The 19,496-nt window shown below is 34.0% G+C and overlaps 1 protein-coding gene across 1 annotated transcript in view; it reads right to left on the bottom strand.

Moving 5' to 3' along the window:
• ADAM7 (ADAM metallopeptidase domain 7) overlaps window positions 1-18,656 on the bottom strand; it is a 45,674-nt gene extending 27,018 nt beyond the window's left edge. The window contains exons 1-7 of the mRNA XM_061199252.1: window positions 18,605-18,656; window positions 17,537-17,640; window positions 13,320-13,396; window positions 6,992-7,070; window positions 5,557-5,633; window positions 4,326-4,518; window positions 2,986-3,039 (exon numbers count right to left, since the gene is read on the bottom strand). Coding sequence (XP_061055235.1) covers window positions 2,986-3,039; window positions 4,326-4,518; window positions 5,557-5,633; window positions 6,992-7,070; window positions 13,320-13,396; window positions 17,537-17,640; window positions 18,605-18,656 — 636 coding nt within the window. The remainder of the gene's footprint in view (window positions 1-2,985; window positions 3,040-4,325; window positions 4,519-5,556; window positions 5,634-6,991; window positions 7,071-13,319; window positions 13,397-17,536; window positions 17,641-18,604) is intronic.
• Between the last annotated feature and the right edge of the window lie 840 nt (window positions 18,657-19,496).

The raw sequence follows: 19,496 nt of genomic DNA, 5'->3' as shown, positions 1-19,496 counted from the left end.
GTCAGCACTCCTGTATCCATGGTGGCTACAAACTAAGGAGCATATAATCAAGGATCATCCTGGAGCCAGGGATATGATGGAGAGGGGCAAGAAATTGTGGTTTCCCCCTCCTTTCTCTCCAGGAAAAGGCTAAGAATACAAAGCAGTTTCCTGCTCCAGCTTTTTTTGTATGTTGTCCTCTTCTTACAAATGGATTCCCTATTTGTACTTGTTCTCAACATTATCAGTGTAGACCTAATAAAATACACTTAATAATAACATAAGGTATCCCGTAGAGATAAATGCAAATGGTCAAGCTTCTTTTATAATAATAATAAAAAAAAATGCCTTTTCTGAATGCTGCAATTATCCTATAGTTAACATTCCATTGCTCGCCTGTTATCTTAAATATCTGAATACCCCAAAGATATTACATTAGAATCCCTTTAATTTTCATTTCCTACCCACTCCTCAACCTACTACTCATTGACTTAAATGCCACTATTCTACTGAAACTATTCCTGATAGGCCCATGAATGTCCTCTTAATTATCAAATCCATTGCATTACTAGAATAAACCTTCATTGCTATGCACACTTTTTCTTTTGATATGTGCTGGATTGGGTTTGCAAATATTTTTAGGGTATTTGCAGTCATATTTGTAAGTGAAATTGACTTATAATTTTACTTTCTTGTCTGGATTTGTTATCAGTGTCATCATAGGTTGTTATGGTAATGACCCTTAAGGAATCACTCTTCCGGGTATCTGCACCGATGTGTGGTTCCCTCAACCATTGATCCTAGACTTGGCCATATGACTTTAGTTAATAAGGCATTAATAATTGTCCTATAAGCAGAAGCTTGAAAAGCTCTTGTACATTGAAGCCTGGTCTCTCATGATGTTTTGATGCCCAGCTATAATACCAGAAGCACGGGCTTGCCTACTGGGGACACATGGACCAAACCCAACACTATATACCACACAAGTGGCTAAGGCCAAGTTACACCATCCAGCCAGCCCAGTGGAACCACCAGATTACTGCAACTGTATAAATGACCCACACTAAGTTTTGGGTAGTTTGTTACACAGTATTAGATAACTAATACGAATGTTATAATGTGTGAAGAATTTTTCCTATTCTTGAAAACAGTATATAAAAGATGGGGTTTTCTGTTACAATAAATTTCAGTAAAATTTGTCTTTAAACTCATCTGAGCCTAGTTATTTGTCAATAGATTGTGGACTACTTATTTAACTTTAAAACTTTGTTATATTCTTTTTGGAGTTTCCTAGTTCTTCTCAAGTCAGCTTCTTAACATTGTACTACATTCTTCTGCTCATAAATTTATTGGCACAAGGTTGTACATATATTTTTTAATGACATATAACCTTTCCTATATTTATAGTTATGTTTTTCTTTCATTTCTAATTTTATTTGTACTTCTATTTTTGTCTTAATAAGTATGGTCAGAAGTTCCTCTATTTCATTTATCTTTCCAAGGGACTAGCATTTGACTTTGTTTCTTTTTGTCTTGTGCTTTTTATCAATTTTACTCATTATTAAAATTATTTTTCCTTCTCTTTTTTGATTTCATTCTGTGTTTATGTTCTGACTTTTCCAGTTAGACTCTTAATTCATTAAATTTCTTTCTTTTTTAATATAAATATTTGTCTACAAATGTCCTTCTAATTACTGTTATGCCACCTGCATCTAGAAAAATTTATCTCAACTAATGTTTTCTTTTTGCTATTATAAATATTTAATACTTTCAGATTTGACTTTTTTAGTCAATTAATATTTGGCAATGTATTTTTCTTTTAGTTTCCAAATCAATTTTCTTTTTGTAGTCCAGTTTAACAATTTTTTTGTTATACCTTCCAATTTGGTTGTGGTTAAAAAAAAGCGGTGATCTTCTCCATATATATCTTTCCTATCTGTTTTACTTCCTTTGTGGCAAAATGTCAGTTTAATTCTTGAAAATGTTTTGTTTGAGCTTGAAATGAATACATATTGTCTTTTTTTCTGGTTGCAGTGTACATCCATCAATTGATTAGATCAAACCTATATTTATGTGGTTCAAATCTTTTCTATTTTTGTTGAATTTTTTCCCTGCTTAGCCTAAAATTTTCTAATAGAGAAGTAAAAAAACACCCTTCTTACCCTGTAACCATGTTTTTGTTGTTGTTGTTGTTGTATATCTTTTTATACTCTGCTGTAAGTTGTATAATCTGAAATATCGTTGGATGATTTGCAGTTCTTGGAGAGCTCATTCTTCTTTTCATTATGTTGGTTGACTCTTCCTCGTGTGATTAGTTTTACCTTGGATTATGATTATAGGGCATTTTTGACTTGGAGTCTAGCAGTTTACCGAATTTATAATCAGTTTTTTTGTTGAAAGCTTGGCGTGGCATTTCTGTATCTAAAGAAAAGTATGTCATGCCCCACATCAGTGCAGGACACAGGCTTAGGATTTTGTTTTCCCATGCATAATATTTTCCCTGCCAATTACTACAGGCAGACAAACAAAATGTTTCCTTTCTCTTTGCAGTTTCACTAGAGAGCTTTTCCAGTTCCCTTTCAGAGATGGGACAGCGCTTTGTGGCTCTGGGCCTTATGCAATATATTCTATATACTGTCTGTTGTGTCGCCATGCCTTTGAATTTTAGTTACTGTTTTGATGTAGATTCTCTGCCTCATTTTTAGCACTTGGAGATTTTCTGTGTTTTTTTAGCTCAACTATAGATTGTGGACATATTTTCAATTTTTTGAAGTTGTTCATCATTTCCATATGTTCATAATGTGGAGGGAGGTTCTATTTCGGCTTAGTCTGCTATACTGCCAAAGGACATTATCATCTCTTATATATGTCTGTTTGGGGAAGCTAAAAACAGAACATTGAACCTGGAATGGAATTCTGATTAAAATACTACTTTCTCTTTGTTAAAAATCACAACTATAGTTTTATAAGAATGAATGGGGAGCAAATGTTTATCTGAAAACTTACCATGTTATCATCAGCAACAATGAACAGTTCAATATACTTTTCTTTTTCCATACTCTGGAAATTTATGGAAAATTGAATGAAGTACGGTTAATGTCTCTTATCTTAACATTTTAAGCTAAAATTTTCAAGGTAAGAAATGTTAGTATTATTGGAAGTTGACATGCAGGAGTATATCTAATAATTCTAGAAATGTAGGTAAATAAAACCCACTATATTATTAAAATGTGTGCTTCTATGCATCAGATTCTAGTAAACCTGAAACAACATTCCATATTTTATTATCCTTTTTTTTTGTTTAGTCTTTCAGGTAAAACAAGGATTATAAATAAAGGATCATGAATCCAGTTTTTAACATTTAGGTTTTTTTTTAATTTACAAAGTAAATGCTTACTAAGTAAGCTCATGTAAAAAGGACCATCTACAGTTGAGAGCAAGACGTATAACTGGCCAACAGGAGTGACTGTATTCCTTCTACTCCTCTTCTATCTCCCAATCTCCCTCTGTGGGAGTGTCAATTCCAAGGAAACATATAAAAGTTGTTAATTATAGATCTTTTATTTTATAAAACACAATACCAAGAAATTCTAAGTTTTCAGCTTTCAGTGTCATGCACTGAGGTACATGCATATGCTCTTGAATATAAACCAGAGGCATATGGTTCAAATATTTGACTGTCATTCTTTTCTGAACTAAGTAATCATTTATTTATTGATTTATTCAATCAAAAAAACCCATCTATTAGGCATCTAGTAAGTTTCAGATACAGTCTACACCATGGATGTGTGAAGAAGATAAACACTCACAGATCTTAAAGGCTAACATGTAGAGGGGATTTAAGTTGATATGAACAAGTATAGAAAAGCCTAAAATATGGAGGACTATCATTGTGCCTTCATTCTACTAGAAATTCCACCTTAACAATTAGAATACTTGGCCTGATGAAAGGGGGGATAACCTGGCTTATCATCAACAACTCCTCCCAAAACAGTGGCAGGAAAGACAAGGAAAGAAAAGACAATATCTAAGAGAGATTTCAAGATGTAAATTTCATTCTTTCCAACCACTTATAGCCCTAATACTATTAATCTATATGTAGGGTTGTAGATATCCCCCTTCTTAGAAATTGATGAGACAAACTGGGATTTGCTGTAGGGAATGAACACTTTCTGTATAGATAATGAAAACAAAAGTTTGACATTTCAGATTTCAAACAGTGAAGAGTCAGATTCAGGCAGCCTATACACTTCATTAATTGGGCTCATAATCTCTCTCTTGAGATCAGTAAGAAAGTAAGAGGCATTTGACTTGGGATAAAGATAATTTAAAAATAAGGCACTCACTTCCATTTTGGAGTCTTCCATGGATTTAGTATTGTCATTTGGAACAGCTGTCCTGGTAAAATTGAGCTCTGTACAAGAATAATTGGCAGGTTGCTGCATCTGGGGTTTATATTTGAACACCAAATGTTCTCCTTCATCTGAATATTTCACTGGTTCAATGAGGTACCTTTGGTCACTCACCCTGAAGAACCCCCTGTGGAAATTGGGAATACAATGTCTCTTTAAGATCTCTTTCATTTTACTACTACATTACTTACACAATATTTCTCTGTTCCACTTTATGGAGTTTGCCTTTTTAAGAAAGGGAAACTGCAGAGTCAAGGCCTCATGTAAGCATGTAGCCAGGTATTCTGAGAGACAAAGAGGTGAGATGGCATGTAACCTTTGACTCAGTAACTTTTCTAAGAGTCAACTCATCTGGATTTTCAGAAGTTTAACAGCCCAATCTCTCCTTTGAAGCATAGGTAGAGTAACAATTCCCACCTGGGGTTGAGGACCTCTGGCAAGTCTGAGTTCTTGCAAAAATTTTGTGAATTTTCATGTCCATCATTCATTAATTACAGAGTAAATATATGAAGGTACAGACACTATTATGTGGTAATTGTGTCATTAAAGGGTTTCTCATTCTTGAAAATACTGGGACCTACTCAAGTAAAATCCTCAAAAATGAAGACACAGGTTTCTTGCTCTTCTACTCTTTGCCTCCCCACATCTTCTTCCTTTGTCCTTGAGCCCAAGATCTAGAGACAACTTATATAGGCTTTACTTCTGACATTTTTTACTTTCCAGAGTCTGGAAACACTGCCTAATTTAGTAAAAAGCTGTGAAGCGTTGTGGTGTGATGCAGTGGGAATTCACAGGCCTAGAAATTAGGAGGCCTGGTTTTTGGATGGAGTTCAACCACCAGCAAAATGAATGTTCAGGAGCAAGTCTCTGATGTCAGTATCCTGATCTGTAACATGAGAGGACAGGCTGGATGAGTTCCAGTCACCTTCCAACTCTGAATCCCTTGATCATATACTGAAAAACTTGTCTTGCTTAGGGCTGTGTTTTACATCTTTTTGTCAAAAATGAACATAAACAATGGGCTGGAGTGGATCCTCATGCTGAAAATGTACAGTAGCTTTTTTCCATTAATTTTTCTATTTAAAGGTCTTAAAAAGAAAAGAGAAGTGAATGTCTTTAAAAATTCATAGGAAAACTCATAAAGGTAGAAAGATACGGTGCATACCTCAGACCATTACATGTGCTGATACTGGCAGCAGAATCAAATTCATGTATGATGGATCCTTGGTAAAAACAGTGATCCTAAAATAGATGAAGAGGCTATTGATATAAGTACATGTATTGATATTATATAAATATTAATATCTACATATTTTATGTTCACAATACATCATTATTTCATTTTCACAAACTACACTTATGTTCATTTATGCATTCATTCATGCATTCATTCATTGCATTCTTTCATTGGAAAATTCGAAGCTACTTTAGAAGCCTTTTATTTTAATTGCATGATTACTTTGTGTGAAGCAGTGTATGAATTCTTCTCTCACAAATTTAAGAGTCTATTAGTTGATGCTAACCTCAGAAATGTGACCCTTTTCCTTTGAAATATTACTCTTTTAATCCATCTTAAAATCCTATCAAACTACCCTCCTGTGCTATTATTATAAATTTTCCCCAGTTGCCTATGAAGTAAAGTCAAAATTTTTGATGATTGCAGAAATTAGGTCTCACTCTCCAACCAGGTCCCCTCGTGCCTTTGTCTCCTGCCCCTCTGCTTTGATCAAGTTGGTATCTTTATTACTCCCTACTGGGTGTTCCATCCATGGTGATTCCGCCAAATAATTTCTCTTTCCATCAGTTCCTTATGTTCAACTCCTGCCTATGTGTGACACTTTCCAGGGTCCTGGACCTCAGACTCTCACAGACGAACAACCACTCACTGTATAAAAGAATGTTACCCAATTTTCTTACTGTTCTATTTTACAAAGATTGCATGATGACTGCGATTTCATAGTTGACAGCTGCCTTAAACAGAGGCAATATGGTTTAAAAGTATACATTTAGTAGAAGAGAATAAAGTCATCCTTGGCTAGAAGGCTGCAGTGGGCATGTTCTTTAAAGGGGAAGAAATATAAAAATAGAACTCGTATCCACTGGAATAATATTCATGATTAATGAACAAAGATTCATTTGGAGAATGAAGGAGAGGACTCAATGTTGGTGCATCAGAAGGACAGGGCAAGAGGATTTGACTCCCATAAGGGTCAGTTAGATGGAGGTTTTAAACTTGTTTCATGTCTTTAAGTTTTATCCTTTAGCTTAATTACTATTCCATCATGGTACCTTATACTTCTCTGGTGTCTTGCTTTACCCTTCCTCCAGACTTAACCCCATTTTGGGTACATAGAAGCCAGTGTGGTAAAGGAAAATACATTAGCAGTCATTGATTTGCTTGTTAGGCAGTGATCAGTCTCCTTTAGAGGTCAGAGTGTCATAGTTTATGTTCTAGAATCATTCAGTGATGGTAGTCAATGCAGGAGTAATTTCTGATGTAACACTTTCTGAAGCTGCTTGTAAAGCTAGAATGGGGTTTAAAAATCATACGAGGAAACAATAGTTTCAGAGAAGAGACATAGGAAGGTCCCATAAGATACCGTGATCTGAGGATGCTTGGTGATCTGCTCTCCTTTTGTGGAGTAGTATGTCTCACTGTAATCTGAGGCTAGGAACTTCCTGGAAAAGAGGGCAGAGAGGTAGTGAGATTCACTTATTCTAAAAAGTTAGCAGATAAAACCTATTATGTGAGAGTGAAGGCTCTAGGATGCTTTCACTTCTCAGCAAGATCCTCTTAAGCTAAAAGCAAATAAGCAAAATCAATCCCAGTCACATGAAAAGCCTTTCTACCTAGATTTCATGGTTTGGTAAAGATGGTAAAAGATTCTGGCAGTTTTAGCAAGGCATCATTTTGAGAAGAACCTAGAGAAAATATTATCTAAGTAAAAATCTTCTTGCCTTAAGCGTCAAAATTAATGCGAAAAAATTGTGATGTATATGTATCATATATATAAATATATATACACTATATATATTTTATTTAAATATACAGCTGTTGGGTTAATATGTATTAAGATATATGTATCATATGTACATAGATATGGATTTAATATGATTGCAAAGTTTTTACATTTTACATAAAATTATACAACATTAACTGTAAGTATTGTAACCTCTAAAACAAAAGCTTTAAACTAAAGCAGAGAGATATTGCTATAAAAACAATCAATAAACAGAAAGCCAGTAGATAAGAGTAAAAAAGAAATCAAATAATTCAAAGATCCAAAGAAGGGCAGGAAGAGAAAACCAGAGGAACAAAATCAGAGGCAAACAGAAATTAAATATTAAATACAACCATATCATTCATAACATTAAATGTTAATGGATTAAACTTTCCAATTAGAAATCAGATTGTCAGAATTCACTAAAAAGGCAGAACCCAACTACTTGCCATCTTACAAGAGACACATTTTAAATGTTAAGACACAGGTAGGTTGGCATGAAAAATAGTATATTATGGAAAGAGTAAATATGTGAATGCGGAGCTAAGCTGTATTAATATCAGGTAGAATACAGTTCCCAAAAAGATGGGCATTCCATAATGACATAATGATAAAAGAGTAAATTCACCATAAAGAAAAAATAATAGTACATATGTATAACCTACTAGCTAAGCTTCCAAAACATGAAGAAAATATTTTAAAAATTGAAAAGATAAACAATTCCAAATCATAATTGAATGTTTGACATTCCTTCCTCAGCAGTTGACAGAACAAATAAACAAGTAATATAAGTAAAAATAGAAGATCTAAATAATCCTATCAACCACTTTGTCCTAATTGTTGTTTATAGAGCACTTCACCCAGTAACTGCAAAATACATATTCTTTTCAAGGTATGTTTAACAAATTAGAACATAGGTTTGGCCATAAAACAAATTGCAATACATTTTTTAAAAAATGATATCATACAAAACTTGAGAAAGGGTATGCAAAAACTACCAAATATTGGAAATTAAATAACCCACTCTTAAATAATCCATGAATCAAAGAAGAAATCTTAAAAGAAATTAGACAATATTTTGAAAGGAATGGTAATAAAAATAAAAGACGTCAAGGTGTTTGAAATGCATCTAAATTAATGCTTGAGGGAAATGTCATGGTTTTAAATATTTTAAATACTATGACAAAAAGATGAAATGTTTTCATAAAAAAGTAAACACTAAATAAGTAGAACAAATTAAATAATAAAGATAATAGATGGATTCAGTGAAATAAACAGACAATAGCAATAATAAACAAATTCAAATGTTGGTTATTTGAAAAGATCAACAAATTGATAAATCTCTTTAGATTTGTCAAGAAAAAAAAAGAGGGAGAACTCAGATTACCAATATTAGAAATTATAAAAAGGTTATCATTAAAGGTACCACAGATATTAAAAGAATAATCAGAGAATATTATGAAACACTTTATACCAAAAATTTGACAACTTACATGAAATATACATTTTCCTTGTAAATTACAATTTAAAACTGACATAAAATGAAATAGAAAATCTGAATAACCCTCTCAATAAAATTGAATTTGTAATCATAAAACCTCCTCCCCACACATACACACAAAAAAACCCTCAAGGCACAGGTGGTTTCATTCGTGAATTCTATTCAACAATCTAAAAATAACATTCTTCAGAAAATATAGGAAGAAAGAACACTTCCCAATTCATTTTTGAGAACACTTCCCAATTCACCTCTTAATATTAAATATGTGACAAAGACATCACACACAAAAAACTAAAAATGCGAAATAATATCTATCGTTAACATGGTGTCAAAATCCTTAAGAAAATCTTTGTGAACTGTATACAGCAAAGAGGGTTTTATCAAGGGATGCAAGTATGATTTAACATTCAAATATCAATCAGTGTAAATTACCATATGGACATTTCAATGGTTGCAGATATGCTTTCAGTAAACTTCTCAGGGAGCTATCTTAATCTCATAAAGTACACAAATGACAAGTCTACTGGCAATATAATATTAATCATTCAATATTTATCACTTTTCCCTTAAGATCAGGGATACTGTAAGATTGCCAACTCTTCTATTTCTACTCAAATAGTACTGGAGTTCCTAGCCATTACAATAAAGCATAGAAATAAAAGGAATAATGACTAGAAAGAAAGATATACAACTGCCAATATTTGCTGATGAAAATCTCTAGGTAATCTATGAAACAATAGATAAATCCATAGATTAAGACCTCTCAATAGAAAAATGAAATAATAAAAAACAATTCTGCTTACAAGAGCATTGCAAGCATTAAATATGTAGAAATACATCTAACCAAAGACATATGAGATCTGTACACTATAAACTACAAAAAATTGTGGATAGAAATTAAAGAAGATCTAAATTAATATAGAGGTTCAACACGAAGACTCAATATTATTGATATCAATTCTTTCAAATTCATGTATAAATTCAGTAAAATCACAACCAAAATTCTAGCAGGTTCTTTAAAAAATAAAAATTAACAAGTGAGTTCTAAATTTTATAGAGAAATGCTAAGGATCTAGAATTTTTTTTAATTCTGCAAAAGAAGAGCAAAATTGGAGAAGTTACCCACACTGGCTTTTAGACTTACTTTAAAGCTGCAGTAATCAAGACAATGTGGTCATAACTTGGGGATTGAAAAGCAGGTGAACAGGATAAAATAGAGAGCTCAGAAATAGTCATTTGCTTTTGGTCAAAGGTGCAAAAGCTATCCAGTCCAAAGAAAGGCAATTCAACAAAAGAGGCTGGCTATGTATATGCAAAACCAAGAACCTTGACCCACCTTCAAATTACACACACACACACACACACTCACAAACACAAACACAAATTCAAGATGATAATAGACCAAAACTAAAAGCTAAAACCATGAAAACGTTAGAAAATTTAGTAAATTGAAATTTCTTCCAAATTATAAATTTTACTTTTTAAAAGAATATTAAGAAAATGAATATAAAAAGTAACAGGATGGAGAAAACAGTTAACAAGAAATATATCTGACAAAGGGCTAATCTCCAAATTATATGAAGATCTTCAACTCAGTAAAGGACAATTAACCCAATTAAGAATGGGTAAATATTTAAACAGACACTTTACAAAAGATATACAAATGGTCAATAATCACATAAAAAAGTTTTCAACAGGGAACTGAAAACTTATCCAAAATGAAATCTCACCACAAACCCACCAGTATAACTAAAATTAAAAAGGGATGAGAACACAAAATGACGAAGAGGATTTGGAGCAACTAGAATTCTCATACATTGTTCGCAGTATTTTGGAAAATGATCTGACAATTTTTTATAAAACTAAACATATACATACCCTATGATCCAGAAACTTCACTCCTTGGCGTTCACCAAGGAGAAATGAAAACATACATTTATAAAAAGACTATAAAAGAATGCTCATTCAAGCTTTACTCATGATAGCAAAACACTGGAAACAGCCAAGGTCTCCATCAATAGAATGGATAAAAAAATGGATAAAAAATGGTAATGTGTATATATGTGTGTGTGTGTGTGTATACACACACACACACACACATATATATACACATACACATCATGGAGTAGTACTCAGAAAGTAAAAGAACCACACTTCTGATACATGAACTACATGAATGAATCTCTGTTTATGGAATGCTAAAATAAAGAAGCCTTACACAAAGGGTACGTGCAGTGTAAATCTATTTATAAAAACTTCCAGAATGGACAGAATAATCTATGATGAGTAAAACCTCTGTGAACAGGTTTTGAGAGAAGTTGACTAGGAAGGAGCAGGAGGAAATTTTCTGAGTGACAGTTCTTTTATAATTCATTTGTATAGAAATTTGGGTAACACAGGTATGTGCATTCGTCAAAATTCAATGCATGTACACTTAAGGTTTGTGCATTTCATTGCATGAAAATTTTACATCGAAAGAAAAACTGTCAGCACATATTAAACTCTAATGATATGCTTGCTGAAGTACTTAGGGGGAAGTATACTAATGTCTGCAATATAATTTGGTATGCATAAAAATAAGATGGAGGATGGATGGATGATAGAGGAATGGATAGACAAAGAAATATGATATAAAATAATTATAGTGAAATGTTAATGAGCATATTTGTATTTGTGTGTCTTGATGGGATTATGGGTATATGTATATATTAATGGGTATATGAATGGTCACTATAAGATTCTTTCAACTCTGCTCTCTGTGTAAATTTGTTTTCTAATAAACTGTTGGTAAAAATGAAAGAGATACCACAAATAAGTAGAATACAGTCATTTCTGTGGTTATTTTGAAATAGCATATATAAAAGTTTTAGTTAAGTACTTGGCTGTATAGTATATTCTAAATTAATGGGGGTTTTTTGCCTCACATACACATACAAATGTAACTTTTCACCTATTAATGGATTTGTTATAGTGAAAACAAAGTTGACCCAGTCAGTGTTTCCACTGGATGAATAAACAATCAGATTTGACATGGTTGACCTATGAAGGTTCACCTCTAATACTCAACATCAGGTTATACAATAATTATTCATTATGACTAAAACCAAGCAAATGAAACTCATAGGGGAAATATGGAAAAAAAGTGGTGATGGAGAAAAAGAAAAAGAAAAAGAAAAATCAAAATTAATAAGATCAAGTTTTTGTTTGCTACCATATTATATGAAAACATCTGAATAAATAATATTCACAGATTTGGGAGGCTCAGTGGTATGCCCTAAACTCATTTACTTCATAGAGCTGGGGGAATGAGGGTAATGTTGCCCACTGGAGATATCACATCAGATTTAAATGCTTTGCATGTCTACAATTCTATAGTATACCACTCCAGGCTGATTAACAGAATTAAACAATGGCTAGTCTATTACGATTGGCTACTTGAGGCATAGCAGCATTGGGTAATTTTGAAAGAAGGAAGGTCTGGGTTAGAGCATCAGCCTCATCACCTGCATTGTGACCTTGGACAAGTTATTATTTCAGTGAATCTATGATTCTTCCTCTGTGAAATGGAAATAAAACAATATCTGCTTCATATGGATATTGTAGGGATTAAAAGAGAAATTTGAGGAAAGGCAAACAGAAATTGCTCAATAAATGTTAGCTTTCTTCCATCCTAAGAATGTTAGAATATGCAGATTTTGAACAAATTATCAATATGTTATTAGGTTTATATTTCTGTACATTTGTCCAGTGGGGAACTCAGAGTAGAAGGAGAGGTTTTTTTGTTTATTTATTTGTTTTGTACTTTTGTTGGTTTTTAGCTAATAGACCAGAGTCTCAATTCTTCAATGGAGTTATCCTTAGATTTTACTCAACGTTTGACAATTCTTTATAATTTCAATGTCTGGGGCTGAGAGGCAGAGCTATTGTGTATGGGAACGGCCCAAAGGAACACAGTGGAAATTCAACAACAACAGCAAAGGCTGTGAAGAGAGCTAAAGAAGAAAGTTAAAGGTGTTAGAATTATTTAGCTTACAGACAATTAACTTGATAAATTAAATTCTTCCCAGCCCTTAGCTTCCTCTCCAACAGAACCTGGTTTGATATCTATTTTCAATAACTTAGAAGTCACTTTAAAAACTACGGTTTTCCAACTTCTTTTGTTCAACTGATTTACAAAGAAGTAATGTACGAACTCTCGGAGTGAGCATACTCCAAGTACCCCAAATAGGGAGAAATTTAGGAACTGGAGAACAGGGTATGTAATTGTTATTAAGGTGCTGAAGTGAAATGGGCTTATTTTAGAGGAGTAGGAATTCAGATTAGTATAGATAACAAGGACTTGAAGAATTCCCCGGAAGTTTTTATGAAAACTAGGATACTATAGACTAATACATCTATAAGGTATTGAATCTTAAGAGGACTTACCTTGATTTTAAAAGGTGAATTATCAAGATTTTTCTATTTAGGCTTAGTTCATACAACAATTCTTCTTCATAAGCTTCCTGAAAAACAGTATCCATCATGTGATTTAAATGTGTGCTCATTTATTAGTGTGTGTTGGTGGTGGGTAGAGGGGTGGGTGGAGGGGAAACTTACAGATCTTTCACAGTCTACCCAGTAGTCCTTTCAGGCAAAATAATAAATACTGATAAAGCTGAATTTATATGGAGGATTTTCTTTTCAAGTTATTTTTTAATTAAAACTTTGGATGGGCTTTTCTTCTAGTTGTAAAATGAAATGAAATGAAAAAAATGCATATTTTCCCCTTATTCAGAGATACACAAGTTACTATATGTCCTTGTAGTTCTACCCGCCCTGGATCTTCTGTTTATGTATTTTTAACAGTTTGTGTATACTGTCTTATAGTCTACATTTTCACATAAAAATAAATCATAACCATGAGCATTTCCTATTCCAATACATGTTGTCTTACAGTATGTATTTTTTGACAAAGTGAATTTATTTAATTTACATCTATATTAGAAATTTCATTGGGGTATTCACTACAGTTAGAATTTCATTGTCAATGACATGGAAAAAATGTAAAGCTTTTGGTAAATACTGCCAGGTAACCTTGAAGAAAGGAAGTTCAAAATTAGAATTTCACCAGAAATTTATAGTAATTCTTGTTTCCTTGCCTTAGGTATTGTCATTAATAAAAGTCTTTTGAATAATGAAATGATAACTTATTGTGATAAATTGTTCTCTTTGATGACCATTGGAATTTATATTTTCCTTTTATTTAGTTTATTTATATATTTGCATATGAGTTTCTATTTTATGTCCTTTCACCATTTTCATTTGTGGTATTTTATTTCTTTATGATTCATAAGGGTTCTTTATAATTTAAGTATTCACAGTTACTAGTCATATATCTTGCACATTTCTTTAGTTTATTGTTTATTCATTTATTCAACAGTGGTACACAAGATACAGGTCACTGCCCTCAAGGAAGCCACAGCTTGGCAAAGAAAAAATCAAGCAAATGTAATTGGGTATTATAAGCATCATAATACGAGAAATGCAGCGACTGTGTGAGAGGTATTGAAAAGAGGGGTCAGAGGCAAGGAACAGCACATGCAAAGGCTCTGAGGTAGGAAGAAGCTTGACACATTTGAAGGACAGAGAGAGGTTTAATATTGCCAGAAAATCAAGTGTAAGTTGAATAGAAATGGGAAACGAAAAGTTAGGAAAGGGTCAAATCATGTACAGCCCACTAAGTCACTTAAGAGGATTTGGACTTTATCCTAAGAGCAAAGAGAAGCAAAAGGTTTAGGCAGAAAAATGCAGAAGTTGGTCTGGTATTTTAGATGGCTTGCTTACTATGGATAATGGATCAGCGGAAATCACGACTGTAGGCAGAAAAAGAATTTACAGGTTATTGATGGTGTACAGGTGATTTGAGCAGGGGAGCGGCTGCAGGAATAGTGACGAGTAGATGATTCTAAAGACTATTTACATACTGGAATCTTCAAGGCTTAGTGATTGCTTGATAGAGGAGTCAAAAGAGAAGAGTCAAGGATTGCCCCAGGTTTCTGGTTTGTTTAACTTTGTCACCACTGAAAGGTGGGTCTTTTGAAGAGGGGCAGCTTTGAGGGAGGAAGAGGGGAGGTTTGTGTTTGTTGAATGTGAGGAACGCATTAGTTAGGACTTTTTTGATCACAAGTTTAATATAAAATTAGAACTGTATTGTAAAGATGCAGAATTCATAGATGGGCAGGCAAGAAACTAGGTGCTCAATCAAATAAGAAGGGTTGAATCCCATCTTACAACATAACTATATGTATAGGGGTGTGTGTGTGTGTGTGTAACAAGATGTTATAATGGGACTTTTTTGAAATTTCAGTGCTTGAATATGGATTTTATATTAGCTAATATTATGAAAATGTTGTTAATATTGTTAAATGTGATAATATTGCTTTTCATCTTGTCATTCTGTTGTCAATAAACAGAATTTTCACTTTTTTATTTTAGAATTATATTTATTTTTGCTTAATTTTGAATTCATTTTAATTTTAGAAGCATTTTAGATTTAGAGAAACATTGGATAGACAATATAGAAAATTCCCATGGACCCCACAACTCAGGTTTCCCTGTTGTTAACACCTTATATTACTGTGGTATATTTGTCACAACTAATGAACCAAGATTGATATTATCAATTAAAGGCTACATTTATCCAGATTTCCATAGTTTTTGTCTAATGTCCTTTTACCGTTTTAGGATTCCATCCAGGACACATTATATTTAGTTGTCATTTCTCCTTAGGCTCCTCTAGATTGTGATAGTTTTTCAGACTTCCGTTATTTTTGATGACCTTGACAGTTTTGAAGCATACTGGTCAAATACTGGTCAGGTTTTTTGTAGGCTTTCCCTCAATTTAGGTTTTTCTGATGTTTTTCTCATGTTTAGACTGGAGTTATGGAGACTTGATAGAAAACAACAAAATCAAGTGCCATTTTTCATCACATCATATAAAGAGTACGTGCTGTCAACATGACTTATTACTGATGTTAACATGGACCGCTTTGCTGAGGTAGCATTTGTCAGCTTTCTCCACTGTAAAGTTATACTTTTTCCTCCTTACATATTATTCTATCTACTCTTTGGAAGGAAATCACTATGCACAGCCCACGCTCAAAGGGTAGGGCTCTATGCTCCACCTCCTGGGGGGGCGAGGTTCTACATCAGTTTTTTGATTCTTCCTTATGGGAGATTTGTCTATTCTCCCTCATTAATTTACTTGTTCAATCTTTTATTTATATCAGTGTGGGCTCATGGATATTAACTGATACTTTGTGTTATGGTCCAAAACCATGTTATTGACTTTGTTGCTCAAATTGTCCTTTTGGCCACTGAGAGATCTTTCAGCTGGCCTCTGTGTTCTCTTGACATATTCCCATCAATGTGGGTTTGGGTTTGTTTTTTCATTTGTTTGAGAGCTTCCTTACTTTCTAGAACTACAAGATGCTTCCAACTCATTTTGTATATTTCCTGCCCTGTCCAGGCTCATCTTGTAGACGCATATTGGAAATTTTCATATTAGTCTGGATTAAGTCTTAAGACAATAGATGTCAGAAGAACCCATCAGCTTTGGACAATGGGTGATAGAAATTTGGTTTTGACCTCTTAGCTGAGTACCAACGTCCAACCAGTAAAAGGTTTGAGAATGTGAGAAAAGAATTGAAGATCAAGAGACAAACTATTTGCGAGGAGATCATTAGAGAAAAAATGGTTAGACATTATTTCCAAATGGCAGTAGATGGAGAGTTGCTTGTTTATCATCGCAAGCCATGGGAAAAAGGCCTCAATGGGACCATTTGGAAACTTGAAATGTGTCTTACTTGTGACTGAGAAACCTAAAAACTGAAAGCCTGGAAGGCTGTCTCCTCTCATGGTAGGGGGAAGACAGGTCATTCCATTGGGAAAGGTCTGCTTTCTCAAGGAGTGCTGGGGCAAAGCTACAGGATGCTCCGTGGGCCAAATTAAAATCCTAAAGCTCAAAATGGAAATGCCTGATAATAATTGTCTAAAAACAGTCATTGAATGTCTTTTATAATTGTGGGCATTGAAAAGAACCTAATTTTGAAGCTTCCTCCCCATTAGGTGTATTGTATATTTTCTACATAAATATTTATTATTTTTGGAATGAATTTTAAATGTATTTAAATTTTAACACCTGAATAAACACTCTTCTGAGCCACAGGCTAACTAGGCCTTTGTGTTCCTGTGAAAGTTGTCCAAGTTTGCCGTAGAATTTGTGAGGTAAATAAATCTGCATATTAGATCACTGGGAAAGCAAAATGCTCAGAGATTACATTCCACTGGCACCAGCTCAGAACAAATGAGGTTGCCTTAGATCAGCCTGGAAAGCTGTTAGTGGAACTCCTCACATAAACTGGAAGAATTTAAATGTCTCCCCCCCAAAAAACCTGAGCTTTATTCTTTGTTGTTTCCTAATCTGTCAAGGGATTACTTTCTCCCCCAACCTCTATTTCCCACCCACCAAGCACAGGCAGTAAGCTGAATAAGAGTCCTCAGAAAAATCAAGACACCTCCCTTGTTTGCTTCTGTTTGGAGACAGGTTGCTTTCTTTATGCCTGTGAAAGTAATGCATCTTTTTATTAAATCAAAGCCTGTACCTGTATGTCATCCTCATGGGTGTGCCAAATATCTCGCTCCTGTATCAGAGGAAGCCTTTTAGGATAAACCAGTTCTTGACCCTCTACTCCAAGGATGACCTTTTCTAAAAGGAAACATAATGGCGGAAATATATTTGGTATTAACATTCACCCACAGTAACTGGATAACAGAATTATTCTCATAGAGTTCACTTGCTCCCAACTAGCAGTCATGGACAAGAGCATCCCCACCTTATGAATATGGAAATTGAGACTGATATTTCTAAATTAGGAAAATACAAGCAAAATTGGAAAGTAGGGTCCTTCAGCTTCTTCTGTCTTTTCACCTTGTTCTGCAGGTGTCACCTTTGTCATCTTATTCTTCTCATGCCTGTCTCTGGATTCTGCCACCTGTCCAAGCCAGCCACTGGAATGGACTGTTTCAATGTAAATTAGTGATTTCAACTCCATGGGACATTTGCATTTGAAGTCTTAACTCTCATAGCTAATATAAGGCTTTCCCCTGTGAAAGGGATTTTAGATACTGAGATAATCTTCTATGCTTTACCTATCAAATTGGTAGTCATCTGTCAGGTGAGCCCTGTCAACCCCACTACAGAGAGGTATAGAGAAAAGAGTATAGGATTTTGGAATCTGCTCTTATTTGAACCGAGGTTTTACTAGTTTATTAGCAGTATGACCATAGGTAGCATATCTAATCTTCCTGATCTGTAGATATTAGTCTCAATTTCTTTACCTGTGAAGTGGAGATAATAACATAGAATTTTAAGCATGCTAATATACAAAGTGGCTGATGGCTAACAGTGTCTGCTGCCTTGCAGATATTCAGTAAAATCCACTCCTTCCTCCTTCTCACGGTCCATCAGAGTATTGAAGAGTGATACTGCATTTCATAGACTTGTAGAATCTCAAGATTAGCCATAATCTAGTCCAAATCCTATGCTATGTTCTCAGCAAAATCATCAATGGATATTAATGTTTTTATCATTTACAATTTAAACTTAATGACGAGAGAGACATTACCTCATAGCATAATAAGAAAACCCTCATAAAAAGATTATGACATACCTTTAATCTGAGAAATGAGTAAAATCGTGACGAATAAACTCCCGGGAAACATTCTGAATGATTCTGGCAAAAGTGGGGCACATGTGCTTGAGAAGAGACATGCACAGTTTTTGGTCCTTGCTTCCACAGTGAGGATGAAGACCCTAGCAGATAGACAGGCAGTTTTGATCCAGCACAAGGAAGTGTTCCTTGATCATGTTACATAATTTGTGAGGTGCTTGAGGCTAAAACCGAGAAAGTGGACGTCATGTACTAATTAAAGGCAACCACTGAGATGGTGGTGGTGGAGGAGGTGGGCTGGGCAGAGATCCTTACTTTATGCCTAATATAAATATGATTCCAGATGTATTAAAAATTCAAAAGTGAAAAAAATCACCTATGACTTGGAAAAAATTATTGAAGAAACTTTATATAAACTTTGGTTGAAGAAGGTCTTTCTATGCTGAAAGCCACTTGTAAGAACTGTTAAGGAAAATTTGATAAAAAAACTAGACAGAAATATTGAGAACTTTTTTTCCTAGCTAAATAAAGGCCTGGGCCAGGAACATGAGGATAATGGTCTTTAGAGTACTGAATGAAACACAATCGAAATGAATATTTCACCCCCCATCCTGATAAAAGAACCCAGAGAGTCACTGGGGCAAGAGGGGGAAATGAAGGGAAATAACTTCCTTTTTTTTCTTCCAAGTTTTATTGAGACGTAATTGACTACAGCACTGTATAAAATTAAGGTGTACATTATAATGTTTTGACATCGTATGTTATGAAATGATTCATCTCATACAGATACCAAAAAAAATATTTTTCCTTGTGATGAGAGCTCTTACGATCTGCTGCCTTAACAGCTTTCAGATATACCAGATAACCCTGTTCACTACAGTCATCATGTTGT

The sequence above is a fragment of the Eubalaena glacialis genome, chromosome 9 (assembly GCF_028564815.1).
Source record: "Eubalaena glacialis isolate mEubGla1 chromosome 9, mEubGla1.1.hap2.+ XY, whole genome shotgun sequence".
Lineage (NCBI taxonomy): Eukaryota > Metazoa > Chordata > Mammalia > Artiodactyla > Balaenidae > Eubalaena > Eubalaena glacialis.
Note: the sequence above shows the minus strand (reverse complement) of the source record. Positions and strands in the feature narration are given on the sequence as shown.